Source organism: Ochotona curzoniae, unplaced genomic scaffold (genome assembly GCF_017591425.1).
Source record: "Ochotona curzoniae isolate NIBS_2020 unplaced genomic scaffold, NIBS_Ocur_1.0 contig_2699, whole genome shotgun sequence".
NCBI classification, from domain to species: domain Eukaryota; kingdom Metazoa; phylum Chordata; class Mammalia; order Lagomorpha; family Ochotonidae; genus Ochotona; species Ochotona curzoniae.
Window position 1 is genome coordinate 4,703,350 of NW_024465561.1, and position 16,273 is coordinate 4,719,622.

Sequence of the window (16,273 nt, forward strand, 5' to 3'; positions counted from 1 at the left end):
CATTATCTCAAATCACTTCACCACAAGGATATGCCCAAATCTAAAGTCAACACATACTAATGGCTTCCTTATATAACACTGTCCTTTGCTTTATATTTGTTCCAGCTGGAGTTGGTGTTTTGAGTATACATGCCAAAAAATAGTACCAAATACAGGTTGGGGTCATTATAGTTGCTCACAGCTTATTAGAAACCAGGGAGAGACTGAATGTTCTATTCAACCCATGAATAAGAATGAATGATGAAGATGGAGTAACCCTTTGTGTCCCATTGTCCTATATAGGATACTCATTAAAATTAAACAGTAAATATACCATTTGTACAAAATTTGAAATACTGTGTTCTTAGTGTTATCTCTTGAAAAAATAATAGGTAAATGATTAAAATGTTTGAAAATATTTTCAGCTTCATTGTGAAATGGCATAAACTTAAATGTTTGGTAAAAGTAATTTTTACATTTAAGCACATAATGGATTTTAAAAAAATGAATTCATGAAAGTGTTTCCTAGAACTAGGTTGTCATTTTATTACAAATGCACTTATTCAAGAAATGAAGTTATCATTCAGGAAATGATAAATTATTTCAAGTTATCTAGTGTTTGAAAGTATCTGTCCACTAGACACTGGGACAATGGATTACATAGTATTATGGAATATTCCACTTATGTTAGAGATTATGGAAAATCATGTGGGCCTCTGTTCACTCAAATAAATGATATGTGTGTTGTAAATGTATGTTATTCACAAATTACTGAACAAAGAGAAGCATTTCTTGGGAGACTTGTGAACCTGGAGCATACATTGCAGGATTGGGCACAATGGAGAGCATACCCTGATGCAAGGAAAGCCAAAATACCCAGCTCATCTAAGTCAGCAGGAAACTTCTAGTACCTCCTCAAAAGAGGGGGGAAGCAGGACAGGTTGAATAACATTCCAAACCAGTTTCTACAATAGGCACCGAGGTCTGTGGGTACACTGAAGTACACAGGGTGAGCCAACAGAGTTTAGAGAGAATTTCTCATGGCTAGCGCAGTGGCTCTGTAGGCTACTCCCCTGCTTATAAGTGCCAGCATCCCATATTGGCAGCAGTTCATGGACCTGTTTCTCTACTTCCAGTCCGGCTCTCTGCTTCTGGCCTGGGAAAGCAGAGGGTGGCCCAAGCCTTTGGGAGCCTACCTTTATGTGAGAGATGGGAAGAAGCTTCCAGCTCCTGGCTTCAGATCAGCAACTGTGGCCATCTGGGGAGTGAACCAGTAGATGGAAGATCTTTCTGTGTTTCTGCTCTCTCTAAATATGCCTTTACAATAAAAATAAATGAGTCTTTAAACAATTAGGATCATTTAAGTCGTACTCTTAGGACATTCTTCTCCATATTGGGGTTTCTAAAGTGACAACAAATGACCATATCCATTCCTGATGCTGATGTATAAGTATCACTCTCTCCCCAGCCCCAACCTTGACACCCAACCTTCTCACCCTAATTGAAGGCCTACATGGGTATACAATCCACTTACTTATGTAATCGATATTACATAAGTGATATCAGTGAATGGAAGATCATTCCTCTATAAATCTGTCTCACAGATTAAAAAAAAGTTAAAAAAATGCAGGCCTGGTGTGATAGTCTAGTGGCTAAAGTCCTTGCCTTGAATGCGCTGGGATCCGATATGGGCGCCGAGTCTAGTCCCCGCAGCCCTGTTTCCCATCCAGCTCCCTGCTTGTGGCCTGGGAAAGCAGTTGAGGACGGCCCAAAGCCTTGGGACCCTGCACTCATGTGGGAGACCTGGCAGAGGCTCAGCTTTGGGGAGTGAATCAGCAGATGAAAGATCTGTCTCTCTTCCTCTCTATATATCTGACTTTCCAATAAAAATAAATCTTAAAATCTGCTTAGCATATGTAAACTAATGCAATGAGCAACAGTCGAGAAAATAGCTATAATACTTCCAAAGGTACTACTGTCTAAGATGGCAGATTTACATGAGAATCCATAGTGTGCAAAACAGCCAAGAACAGTTAATTCAAAACAAACTATGTTGCATAAAGCCAACAGAACAGTTAAAATGGTTTTTTTTGTTCTACCAAAGATGAGTTTGAGCAGATTATTAAAGTCACTTCTTTGAATATCTGTAATACATGCAAGGATATCATTTTCCCATGTTACACTATATTGTTCCAGCTTCCTATTAAGGCAGTGTGTATTTTTTTATGTTAATAAAGTATGTATATATATGTGTGTGTATATACACACACGTATAAACACACATATATGTTATGATTTCTCCCATATTTTAATGCACTTGTATCAATTCCAAACTCAGAGTTGGAAAGTTGTAAAATATGTACAGAATGGTCATGAACACTTATCCAATAACCAATAGCTAAGTTGTGAATAGTGCCTTCTTTCACCAGAAATTTGACAAACATGACAGACACAAATTGCTCAATTTAAGAACGCGGCTAAAGAATTTGGTCCATAGAGTCGAATTTATCATGATCCCCTTCTGTGAAGTATGTGTATTCTTTTTCCAAAAGACATTCTATAGATATTAGGTTGAGTTGAATAATGTTGCTTAGGTCTTCTGTTTTCTGGCTGATAATTTGCTTAATGGTTTTGTTTGTAGCACCCCAACTATTATTGTTGAATTGCCCAAGTCCCCTTTCCGTTCTATTAATTTATGCTTTATGTTGTAAAAGTTTAAGTGAATACATATACATATAATTGTTATACCTTTCAGATTTTTTCTTATCTCCTTATATTTTATTATTTATTTGAAGATTTATTTATTTTTATTGGAAGGTAGATATACAGTGAGAAGGAAATACAAAGATCTGTTTGCTGGTCCACTCCCGAAGCAGCCACAATGGCCAGAGCTGAGCTGATCTGAAGCCAGGAGCTTCTTCCAGGTCTCCAATGTGGGTGCAGGGTCCCAAGGCTTTGCTCTTCCAGGCCACAGGTAGGGAGCTACATGAGAAGCAGGGCAGTTGGTATACAAACCAGTGCCCATGTTGGATCCCAGTGCTAGCAAGGCAAGGACTTTAGCCACTAGGCTACCTTGCCTGGGTCATATTTATGTATTTATTTTTAAAGATTTATTTTTATTGAAAAGTCAATTATACAGAGAGGATGAGAGACAAAGAAAGATCTTCTGTTCACTGGTTCATTTCCCAGGTGACCACAACAGCCTGAGCTGTGCCAATCTGAAGCCAGGAGCCAAGGACCTCTTCTAGGTCTGCCATATGGGTGCAGGGTCCCAAGGTTTTGGGCCATCCTCAACAGCTTTCCCAGGCCACAAGCAGTAAAATGGATGGGAAGAAAGACCACCGGGATTAGAACCGGCGACCATATGGGATCCCGGATGCATTGAAGGAGAGGACTTTAACTGCTACACTATCGTGCTGGGCCCATATTTATTTATTTTTAAAATTTATTTTTCATTGGAAAGTCAATTATACAGAGAGGAGGAAAGACTTAGAGGAAGATCTTCCATCCGATGATTCACTCCACAAATGGCCACAATGGCCAAGGCTGCCCTGCCTCTTCTCCTCTCTGCATAATTGACTTTCCAATAAAAATGAATAAATCTTAAGAAAAAAGATTTTTTTTGATGACTGTAGAGCAATTCCTCTTTGGTAGTTTTCAGAAACATCACAATAAGTTTTCCCATTTAACCTGTAGTCTTCTGTAATGATTAGAAGTTACTTATATGAGACTGCAGTCAGACAAGTAAGACTGCATTTATATATGCATCATTTTCGGAATTGTTGGTAACATGGGCATATTTCCCCATAAAACCTTGCCTCCTTGTCACAAGGCCCAGCTCATTCACATTTCCCTCAGTGATAAAGCCTGTGGTAATTACACCCAAAGTTGTACATAATGGGGTTGATGGATTCTTTTTTATACCAAGTATTCGTGGACAAGGTCCTTTTAGTTCTGGATGTGTTATGTGGAGCCTCTTGAAATGTAAGGCCACTGGTCTAGTGAATCTTTAATATTTGGGTGGTTTTCTTGTAAAGCCATCTCCAGCAAGGCACACTTTAGTAACCATCCATGCCTTCGTTTTCCTTTTTCCTGTTTGAATAACCTTTAATACTTCTGTTTCTCCTAGGGCATGACCTTTAGGCAGAGGGACTTTCCATTTTCCCACTAATCTTTTCATTTTTTGTAATCCTATTAGACAGAACTTTAGCTCAGGCCTGACTGTCCCTCTCTGTCCAGCAGATGGGTCAGTACTGCTCCCTGGGGAGTCTCTTCATTGTTCTGTTCTTTTCTTTGGTATTTCTCTTTTAATGCATCTTGGCTCCAGACTGGCTCAGCTGGCCATTGCAGCCACTTGGGGAGTGAATCAGTAGATGAAAGATCTCCCTCTCTGTGTCTCCTTCTCCTTGTCACTCTACCTTGCCAATGAAAATAATTAATTTTTTAAGAATAAAAATATATCCTTCAGTTGATCTCAGTTTTAAGTGCTAACAAATCTCAGTGCTAACAAATTCTCACCTTCTGTCATACATCCAACTGCATGGTAGACATTTCTATCCAGAAGACCTGTATGTGTTTCAAGCATTGCATATTTAAATTTTGATGCCTCTCCTTGTTATTTTCTCTTACCTTTCTAGTTTCTACTAGATTGTCTTTCTCCCTAGATTACACAACCACCCAGTCAGCTTCTGAACTAGTTATTATCAGTCATTTCCGACTTGTGCATCTCTGCCACAGCTAAGTAAAAAGAAAATCAGCACTTTCTCCAGCTTCTTGCATAATAATGACAAATATGTTTGCTAACTTAATAATCAGGATGTTATTATGGGTCATCTCTGCTGTAGATTTTTATAATTCAAAATCAGGTAATAAGACCTAGTGTAAAATACTTAGAGCTGTTGATTCCTGGATTCTAGTGAGGCGAGTTTTTCCTTGTGTCGACTAATGAACATGGTGTTTCTTCAGGAAATGGTGACATTTAAGGATGTGGCTGTGGACGTCACTCAGGAGGAGTGGCAGCACATGAAACCTGCTCAGAGGACCCTGTACAGAGACGTGACGCTGGAGAACTACAGCAACCTAGTCATAGTGGGTAAGGACAGCTTTCCAACTTGAAACAGAAGTGCTTTCCATTTGGGGAATATGTAAAATGTCTAATCCTCCCTTTTTTACATGGTTTTACCCCATTTTTCCAAGTGAAGGGTAGTTATTTTGTGTCTTAGTGAATTGTCCTCCATCAGCAACTTTCACAAGCAATCAAGACCCTAAAACGCAGCCCAAGAATTACAATGGCCATATCCACTGTTAACCTCAAGCTCCTTTGCTCTTTCAAGGCTGTCAGCTTACCAAACCAGATGTGATCTTCAAGTTGGAGCGAGAAGAGGAGCCGTGGGTCACAGAGGAAGAAGTATTTGAGATGCAAAGTCCAGGTGAATAAGTGACATATCTTTAAATGAGAAGCCAGTTGGCATTTTTTCAGCGAAAGGTTGCTACCATATTACTTTTTCCAAGTTTTTTTTTTTTTTTTTTTGTGTAAAAGTCCTACTCTTGTAGAGTGGCAGGAATACTTTGAGATACAATGGCCAGGAATACTGTGAAATACTTTCTTTTTAAAGGACAGCAGCCTTGTCAAGTCTTAGGGTGCCAACCTACCATAATACACGTGTAACTTAACTTTCAGGATTGTTGTGCTAAGATCCTGGGGCTACCATTATGTTCATTTTATTTTCTTATGTGTTCAATCTTTTGTGGATGTGTAGTTTTTAAAAACACTTGTTTCACAGGTTAATTCATCTTAGTGTATTTCCTTCTTTCTATTTTGATTAGTTGAGATTTGTATTTTGTAACAATAGTTACACTTCTCATTATGCTTTAAAACCCACCGCACCCTGGATCAGAAATGTTTAAATTTCTGACTTAGAAATCCCGTGGTCTCTCCCCTATTTATTCCCATTTTCCCTTCATTTTGAAAATACATGATAAGTATACCTGGTTAAAAGTATAAATATTTCCAAAGATAACTACAAACAAATCCCCCTTCCTGTCCTTGGCATGCAGACCTCCCCTTTCTTTTGTTGCACAACTTTTTTTTCCCCCAAAGTTCCCGAATTCCTGACTGCTTATTTCACCATATAAGTTTTGGACTTAACTGTTTCCTTGGAATTTTAATTGATATTGTGCTAAGTATATAAAATATCTTTTCAGAGATTTGACATCCTTATAGTGCAAAAGCTTCTAGCTAACAGTGTCTCTGTTCACACTTGTTTTTTTAAAGATTCTGTTTTATTTGAAAGGCAGATTTTATACAAAGAGAAGAGAGAGGTCTTCCATCTGCTGGTTCATTCCCCAAATGTTTACAGATGGCCAGTTCTGAACTGGTCCAGAGTAAGCAGCCAGGAGTCTCCTGGATCTCCCAAGTGGGTGCAGGTTCCCAAGGCCATATTCCCAGACTGTAAGCAGGGAGTTGGATCAGAAGTGGAAAAAAAAACCAGGATACAAACTGGTGTTTGGTTCGTGCATGCTGATGGTAGCAGGTAGAGGATTAGCCTGTTGAACCATCAGCACCAGTCCTCACCTCTTTGCTTTTGTGTCCTGGACAAATGGAATTTTGTAAGGTTTTTTTGGTAGCTTCTATACGTTTATTGTTAAGTGTATACTGTGGACAAGAGGGAAAGTCAGTGGTATATCAGCATAAATTCAGTTTACTGATGATTGGATTATACCACTTGGAAAATGAGAGCTGCAAATGAAAAAGTAGGATATCAGATGAACAACGGACAATAAGTTTCATACATCAGCAACTAAGTAGAAGATATGCAATAAAGGGAAATTGCATCTATAGTCTTAATAGTAAACACAAAATTCTAGGGCCCAGCACAGTGGCTCAATTAGCTAATCCTCTGCCTTGCAAGTGCATGATCCTGTGGGATCCCATGCAAGTGCTGGTTCATGTCCTGGTTGCTCCACTTCTCATCCAGCTCCCTGCTTATGGCCTGGGAAAGCAGTCGGGAACGGCCCAGAGCTTGGGACCCTAAACATATGTGGGAGACCAGGAAGAAGCTCCTGGCTCCTGGCTTTGTTGGTCAGCTCCAGCTATTGCAGCCACTTAGGGAGCAAACTAGCGGGCAACATATCTATCTTTCTCTACTTCAAAAGTCTGCCTTTCTAAAAAAATAAATAAAATTCTATTATGGGTATAAATATGGATATGATACAAAACAGTGCTCTCTTCCATGTGCTTAAGAGATATGTTTTTGCTCATGAGAAAGCAGTCTTTATTTTAAGGGTTTACATAAAATTTTTGAGACAGGTTTCTCACCCATCCCCCCGCCACCCATGGTTTTTCAAAAAAATTCTGAGTGGTTAAAACAATTCTCTGTTTCTGAGCTGTATATGTTGCTTAAAGATGTCTTGGAACCTGCTGTTTTCTCCCATAGGTGACTTCATTTATTTGCCACTTTCACATAGATTGCTTTTGGTTTACAGACGGAATTTTATGAAACCAACCTGTAATTTAATTTAATTTGCTTCTTGGCAGTACTGTTGCATAGGTTTGAATGCCAATCCCCTTTATACTTATCTTTGAGTGGTGGAATTTCTTATTTTCCGAAGGATCAGATTAAAAACTATCCAGACACCTGCTCTGAGCTAGTAACGAGCCTCTGTAGTTCATATTGACCTCCCATATAAGGCAAGGTTTTGTGTTATAAGTTGTTTCATTGTTTATTTCTCAATTCAAAGATTATCAAAACACTCAGTATCTTATCCACCCTGCAATACCAATAGATTGTGTATGCAAATATCACAGCTGCCTGCATTTCCCACTGTTAGGGCTAGATTAAGTCCATGATGTTCCTTCCACCATCTCAGCACATCTGGATTGCACTGCTGGAAAAGCTGATTCCAACTTCCTGCCCACAAAGGTGGGCCTGTGTTCCCAAGAACTCTGTTCTCTCTAAGAAGCAGCAGCCACTCTCTATAGGGGTCTACCTTACCTCATATTCTTCCTCATGTTCTAGAATTGGAGTAGAGTTGCTTTTATTTTTATTGAAGGTATATGTTATGTTCATACAGTAGAGAGGAAACAGATGTTTCATTCTATCAGTATTAAAACTTTTTTTATCCTAGTATGAATCACCCTTAGCAATGTCTTCGTCCTTTGCTCTTCTCTAAAGGATTCCAATCTCCTTGCTTCTAAGACATTATTTTTTCTTCCTTGATGAAATTCTTTCACATTTCTTTCCTCAGCGGTCACCCCCAAAACTTCTGAATTACATACAAGATCCCTTTTCCTCCGTCTGTCTTCATGATTTATACATGTTCCTGGCATTTACTCCGTAGTTGACTCCAGAAATTATATTGTATGAATACATATTGTTAGTGTTTTCAGAAATTGTGAAATTCTTTACATCTTTCCCTTTGATTGAATATCCTAATTTATCGTTAGCAGTGATTGGCCATAATTCCCAAGAAACTGTCCTCCATATTTCCAGCTTATATATCAATCTCAGCCATTTCACAATTAACTTCTACTTCATCCTACTACAATGACTGCAATCTAAAACATACATATTATGTTTTCACACATCTGTGTCTGGAGTTTAAGCTACTAATCCACCAAGAGAAAGGCTTATGCTTTATTCTTCCTGTAAGTGAATCATATACAGCCTCTTTTGAAAAGTCTGTTGTTTTTGTTATGAAAATATCCACCTGTATTCTTTCAAAACAAATATTGAGGAATTCAGGACAGAGTTAGAAAGAGCATAATTTCATGAAGTATGGCTAGAATCATAAATTGAATGTTATTTTGGTAAAAGATGAGTTAATCAGAATACTTGAAAGTTTTAAGAGGAAAGATGTAGGTGAAGTTGCAAGATAAATTTTCTTTTTTAAAGCTGATTTTTTAAAATCAATATTTAATAATTTGTTTTACTTCTGATGATGTTTACATAGTTAAGAAGGATGCATGCCGTTGTGAGCCACCGGTTAAGGTGAGAAGGTTTGAGGAATGGGAGAACGTGGATGAGACCACTGTTTCAATCTCTTTTTTCCTCCTGTATCTTGGGCAGATTGGGAGAGAAGGGGTGAGGGTTCAGTACTGCTTCAGTATCTGGGGATAAGGGATTGCCATTGTATTCATTGTGAAATTCTGAATTAGAGAGTGGGGGAAAGAGTCTTCCATTCTTTTGGTTCAAGATGGTGGCAATGGCCAACACAGAGCCAAGCCTAAGTCAGGACCTTCAGCAGATCTCTCAAAGGGCTGGCAAAGGCCCAAGTGCTTGGGTCATTGATGCTTTTCCCAATTGTCAGTAAGGAGCTGGATCTCAATTGGAAAAGCCAGGATAGGAACAGGCACCCATGTGGATGCCGGCATCACAGCTGGCAGCTTTGCCCGCTATACCACCACACTGCAACATTTATTTATTTATTTATTTATTTATTTATTTATTTATTACTCGAGAGCTTGTATTCAAGTTCTCTTGAATCATCTTTGGCTCCTTAAGGTTTGTAAGAGTAAGAAAACAGAACAAAACACTTCCTTGTAGACTATAGGAGGGTGGATTTTAAGAGCTTAGTAAAATAGGATGAGATATCCAGTATTGGTTAAGAACTGGGGCCTGTGTGGTGGCATAGAATGCTAAGCCTCAGCTAGAGGCAGACATGTTCCATATAAGCACAGGTTCAAGTCCTCACTGCTCCACTTCTGATCCAGTTCCCCACTTATGGCCTGAGAAAAAAGACAAGGATGGCCCAAGTTCTTGGGCTCCTGTACCCACCTGGGAGATCCAGAAGAAGCCCTGGCTCCTGGCTTCAGACTGAGTCAGCTCTGGCTGTTGCAGCCATTTTGGAGAGAGAACCAGTAGTTGGAAAAGCTCTTGCTATCTCTCTCTGTAACTGTGATTTTCAAGTAAAAATAAATCTTTACCAAAAACCCAAAGTCCTAAATTATGTCGTCTTTGCCTTCGTTTTAAAATGTTGTCAGTCATGGGTTTTGTGTGTGTGTGTGTGTGTGTGATTTTTAATTGTGGAGGTTAGTTTTATCCTATATGTAGAAGATTACCAATAATCAACAACAAACAGACACACGAGATTACTGAGTAATGTAAAAAAAAAATACCTGCTCTGAGTTGTAATGGCCCACAGTTGATTAGTGCCCAAAGGAATGAAAAGCTAGTGCAGAATTAAATCATATAGGAAAGAATTGTAATTTGGGGTGATACTATAAACTAAAGCAAGACGTAGTGAGATTTGATGTTAAGGTCCGTCTAGAAATGAACACAGCGTAAGAAGCTGGGCCTGCTGCGGAACACTGCAGTGAACCACACACCACCTGCCTCCTGATCTCTTAAGATTCTCATTGGAAAAAAATTAATTTTCACATTTCTAAGTATGTCTTATGTTTAAGGTCAAATAAAAATGAATTATAGTGAGATGGAAAGTTGACATTTTTTCCATATTTGTTACTGGATTTTTTATTATTTTTTTAAGATTTATTTATTGGAAAGTCAGATATACAGAGAGGAGGGGAGAGAGAGGGGATCATTTTCTGTCTATGATTCACTCCCCAAGTGACAGCAATGGCCAGTGCTGCCCCAATCCGGAGCCAGGAGCCAGGAACTTTCCTCCAGTTCTCCCTGTGGGTGCAGGGTCCCAAGGCTTTGGGCCGTCCTCGACTGCTTTCTCAGGCCACAAGCAGAGAGCTGGATGGGAAGCAGGGTTGCCGGGATTAAACTGGCACTCATATGGCATGCTGGCGGATTCAAGGCGAGGACTTTAGCCACTGATGGTCTCAGCTCCAGCCGTTGGGACGCTTGGAGAGTGAATCACGGGACGGAAGATATTTCTGTCTCTCCTCTATATCTAACTTTACAATAAAAATAATACAAATCTAAAAAAAAACAGTTAAACTTCTGTCCTCTTACAGTGTCACAATGGGGATTAATGTCCAACAATAGTTTTGGAGGAGTCAGGCTGTATTCACATCTTTCTCACGTGTTATGTTAAGGTAATTACTTTAAAAAAATGTAATTCTCAGCCTTGGCACCATCAGTATTTTGGGCCGGGTAATTCTTTGCTGTGGCAGACTGTCTGTTGTATGTTGCAGGATGTTTAGGCTTGCTAGCCTCTGCTTGTTACTCAGGTTTTTCCATCCCTTTTATTCCTCCTTCCTGTCCCCATCATGAAACCCTGAATCGTCTGCAGACCTTCCACACATTACCGGATGACTCCAAGGGTGAAACTGATTCCTCTTTACTTGTCTACATTCCTCTTATTTATGTTAGTTTTGAATTAGTTGTAACACCCATATTATTAATAATGATTTCTTTATGCTCATTTTTTCCCACCAACGGTTCACATTCTACTAGAATATACAGTAAAATTGTTATGTTTAAAGTTGTCGAAAGTAATTCTTTTTTGTGTGAAAATGGTCCCAAGTTGATAAGTACATTTATATTTTTCCACTTTTTTTTTTTACTTTTAAGAGCTTGTATTTGCATTTTCTCCCACCATTTTCAATGTGGTATTCAATTTTTCATTGTACAGCATCTATATAATTCACTCAAAACTGTAAAAGAAGTTATACTCAGAGAAATCCTGCACCATACAATATATAGCAGCTCTTCCCACCCCTGAAAAGGGACATATATGTTCTAAAAACCTAATTACTGGAACTCATGGATAGTTCTGAAATATATACTTTGGGGTTTTTTTCCTATACATGTCAACCTATGTAGAGAGATTAAGAAACTAATAAAAGAAATAGAACAATATATATGTATTCTGTAACAAAAGAGCCATCATCACTACTCTTGAACCGTTAAGAGAATCCAGGCACTCAGGATGCCATTATAGAAGAGCTAGTAAACAGGTGACTGAATGACGAACTAGCAGGTAGCGTATGCAGTGTGGATGCCCTGAGAGGAGAATCGTTTATGTCCTGGGCAGGACAGGAGAGTTCAAGATTTCATCATGCTACTCAGCCATCTATATTAAAACATGAGCTGTTTATTTCTAGAACAAGTGTTTCAGACCACAGTTGACTGCTGGTGACTGAAACTGGGAAGGAAAACCACAGATGAGGACTATAGTATATGTGTGGGAAACATCAGCGTGCAGAGGTGTTTTCTCTCTCTTATGAAAAAGGGGTGGCAGATGCCTGTGTCTGAGTCTGCATAGGTATAAATAATGCTCGCATACACAAAAGCGAATATATATGTTATGCCCAAGGTTGGAATAATTAAAACTCCAAAGTTTTGTAAGTACAAATCAATGTTTTAGATACAGGGTGCAAGTTGGACTTGTGTGAATGTTTCTGTTCAGTACTTTTCTACTTGCTACAAAACCAATGTAAATAAAAGATGCAGTTCAGTATTACTACCACCACGATTCCATTTTCTGTAAATAGACACTCCTACAGTCAGTACTGCAGACATTTTCTCTTTGCTTTGTTTTCCATGTATTTTTTAGTTTAAAGAAGACAGTGTCATGAGTTCACTTGGTTTTGAGGTAAAATAAAGGGAGTTACAAAGATGTTACATACAGCAAACACTTTTAGATATGTGTGTGTATGTATAATTATTTATTTTTTTACTAAAACTCTGGAAAGTTGAATGGCTGGGTGAGAAGCTATGCCTTTTCTGTAGCCATTGTCTGTATGTCTTTTGTCCATGCTCTGCTCTGAGGCGCTCGTTAGTATTGATGAAGGCAGGCAGCACCAGGTAGCAGAGGTCTTTGTATTCAGCACATAAATATTCATGACTTCTACATTTTAGTGATTTAGTCAGGATGAGGCTCTTTCTCCTTGTTCCTTAAGTCTGTGAGGTTCATTTTCTCTACAAAAGCTGGTTTGTTTCATCATGAATAGTAGTGACATGGCTGCTTCCTCTTTGAATCAAGACGGTAAGACTGTGTTCATTCATTTACAAACAGAATGTATTCGCTTTTAATTAAGGAATTTTTATGTTACTATTAAATGATTTGCACAATCTTTGGGAGGATAGAGAACAGACAAAAATCAGCTTCTGAAAATAAGTCTTGGAAATATACAGAAATGAGTAGTGAAGACAGGATTTTCTTTCATTGTGGTCAGAAAGTTGCTTCTGGGGCCTGGTGTGGTAGCCTAGTGGCTAAAGTCCTTGCCTTGCAACCACCAGGATCCCGTATGTGCATCAGTTCTAATCCTGGTGGCTCTGCTTCCTATTCAGCTCCCTGCCTGTGGCCTGGGAAAGCAGTCAAGGGCGGCCCAATGCTTTGGGACCTTGCACTCGTGTGGAAGACCAGGAAGAGGCTCCTGGCTCCTGGTTTCAGATCCGCTCAGCTCCAGCTGTTGTGGCCACTTGGGGAGTTAATCTCTTCCTCTCTTTCGTCTCTGTATATTTGACTTTCCAATAAATAAAAAAGTTGCTTCTGGTTGAGCCAGGAAAACACACCTATGTCTGTGGCCTCCAGGGCCTTGCTTTATTTGTTATAATGTCAAGCAGAATACCCAGTCTTTCCTAAGTTAGTCAGTTTTGAATATAATGATATTTGACTATATGGTAAAACAAAATGTTGTGAGAACCCCACCTGCAGTTATGGGTAGGATATTAGTTTCAACTGTCTCAGACTTTGCAGATGAAAAATGCAATAGAAGCAAACACAAATTGAGAACACCAGCCCTAGCGAAACTACCTGCTCTTGTTTCGGTCCCATTTTCATCCTGACCCCTTTTTGTTTAGTAAATTTTGCATCTTGGGTTTTTAAACTCAGAGCAAAACTAAGCAGAAAGCTCAGTTCCCATTTACCCCCATTCTCCCACAGGTCTTTTCCACCATCAACATTTCATACCACAGTGGTGTACTTGTTACGGTGGATGAAGTTACATTGACACATCTTTAGCATGCAAAGTTCATTGCCTTAGGGGTTCACTCTTGCTGGAGCACATTCTGTGAGTTTTGATAAGTTTATAATAAAGACTATCATTTCACTCATCTAAAACACACTGTGTTTCTCCTTCTTCCCTTTGATTACTGCCATTTTTATGGCCTTTATGATATTGTGTCTTCTAGAATGTCATGTATTTGGAATCATATAATAAATGAGTAATTTTCAGGTTGGCTTTTCACATACAGTATGTGTTTAGGACCCCTCCATTCTTTTGATGACCTGCTAGCTCATTTCTCAGAATTGACTTCCATTGCATTGTCTGGAGGTAGTTTTTCTGTGGCAAAGAACATCTTCCAGCTGTGGCAGGGCAGCTGAATGAAGCTATTAATAACATCTGTGTACAGGTTTTTGTATGAAAAAGTTTTCAACTCATGATAAAATCCAAGGCTAGTGTTTGTTGAATCATATTGCAAGGGTATCTGTAATTGTTCAAAATGTTTCCAGACTGTCTTCCTAAGTAGCTGTACTGCTTCACAGTCCCAATGTACAGTAGCTGTCTGTTCCATATTTGTATTGAACCGTTAGTTTTGGCACTTGTTTGGGATTTGGGATTTTAAAGATGAGCAGTGGTATCACATTATTCTCAACTGTCTGATGGCAAATGACAATACATACGTTTTCATTTGCTTTCCTGCCAGCTCTATATCGTGTTTGATGAATGTCTAGTTATTTTGACTATTTTGTATCCAGGTGATCTGCCTTCTTCAGTTTGAATTTTCTGTATATGTTGGGCAGCAGTCCTTTCTCAGCTTTGTCTTTTACTTTCTCCCAGTATTTGGCTTGTCTTTTCATTCTCTTAAAAAGTGTCCTTTGCAGAATAGAAGCTTTTTAAATCTTAATGTCCAGCTTATAAGCTATTTTTCATGCAACATACTGTTAAATGTGTGTTGAACAAATTATCACTATATGCAAGATTACTTTGGTTTTCTTCTGTTATCATATAAAAGTTTTTTTAATTTTGTGCCTTACAATTAAGTCTATGGTTCATTTTCAATTTTTATGAAGGGAGTGAATTCTTTGTCTAGATTAATTTCTGTACATGCAGATGTCCTGTTATTCCAGCATTACTGAAAGACTATCCTGCTTCATTATATTTTTGCTGCCTTGTCAAAGATCAGTTGACTATATTTATAAGGTATATTTCTATTCCATTTATTTGTTTAACTAATAGCACACTATCTTGGTTATTGTAGATTTATCCTGAATTTGGAAAGTTTCGGTCATCCACTTTCATTGTTTCTAATATTATCTATTTTCGAGCTTTTGTATCTTCCTATAAACTTCAGAATCTATCTGTGTGTATCCACAAAATAAGCTGTAAGGTGGAATTGCACTAACAGTGATCAAATTGAGATGAATTGGTATATTGATGCTATTAATTTTCTAATCCAGGAGTATGCCAAATCTGTTTAGTACTTGTTAACTTCTCTCGTAAGAGTTTGATCATCTGCCTCATATTTATACCTAAGTATTTCAGTTTGGGGGTGCAAATATGTGATAGGTTTTACTTCAGATTAATAGCAGATTCTACCTCCACATTGCTGATACACAGACCTTTCATTTTTATAGAAACTTTGTATCCTGACAACCCTAATATAATTAATTATTCTAGTGGGTTTATTATTTTTTCTTTCTGATTTTTTAAAAAGAGATGATCATGTACTCTCCAAGAAAAGCCACTTTAGATTTTTCTTTCTAATTTGTGCTTTTTATTTGCTTAGTTTGTCATATGCCATTAAGTAAGACTAGTTGTGTAATGTTGAAAAACAGTAGTGAAAAGGAGCATCTCTCTCTGTCCCTGTTTGTCTCTACATTTTGAGTCCGTGAATTCTCCAGTTCTTGACATTTCCAGTATGTTCTTGATTATTGGAGTGAGCACCTTCTTGATACTTTTGATTGAACTTCTTAGATCCGCTCTTCAGTTCCATGTGCGTTTTGTGGCATAGTCTGTTGAAGTATCTTGTTTGCTTTACTTTATACATCTATGGACTGTATCTTATAGGTTTTTTGATGCTTTATTCTCCAACTGAAATTTTCATGGAGTTTCTTCCAAGAAGGAAAAATAAACATAGGCATTCAATCCAGCATGTTTAACCAGAAGTATTAACTATTCTCTTGCCATTTGATTCCCTATTTAAATATTTGTATGTTTATCTTTTCATTTTAATTATTTATTTTGCTGATTTCTGTAGTGTACATAACAGTTGCAAATCAGTTGGGTGTTTCAGCTGACAAATGCCTGTCTTCTTTCCACAAAGTCATTGATAGTAGTTCTCAAATTTTAGGAATGAGCAACATCTGCACCTTAGATTTATTTGTTGACAAAAGGCCAACCTCGAAAATGAAAACCCGCATTAAAAAAATTTCT

General features: G+C 38.3%; 2 protein-coding genes and 1 pseudogene across 2 annotated transcripts in view; 1 reads left to right on the top strand and 2 right to left on the bottom strand.

Annotated features, from left to right (window-relative positions):
- The window catches only part of LOC121153689 (zinc finger protein 566-like), a 221,779-nt gene that overhangs the window by 86,877 nt on the left and 118,629 nt on the right, over positions 1-16,273 (bottom strand). Inside the window, exon 9 of the mRNA XM_040976384.1 lies at positions 1,763-1,782. Coding sequence (XP_040832318.1) covers positions 1,763-1,782 — 20 coding nt within the window. The remainder of the gene's footprint in view (positions 1-1,762; positions 1,783-16,273) is intronic.
- LOC121153686 (zinc finger protein 850-like) overlaps positions 1-16,273 on the top strand; it is a 277,443-nt gene that overhangs the window by 6,159 nt on the left and 255,011 nt on the right. The window contains exons 3-4 of the mRNA XM_040976382.1: positions 4,945-5,071; positions 5,313-5,408. Coding sequence (XP_040832316.1) covers positions 4,945-5,071; positions 5,313-5,408 — 223 coding nt within the window. The remainder of the gene's footprint in view (positions 1-4,944; positions 5,072-5,312; positions 5,409-16,273) is intronic.
- On the bottom strand, positions 3,716-4,507 carry LOC121153754 (annotated as a pseudogene).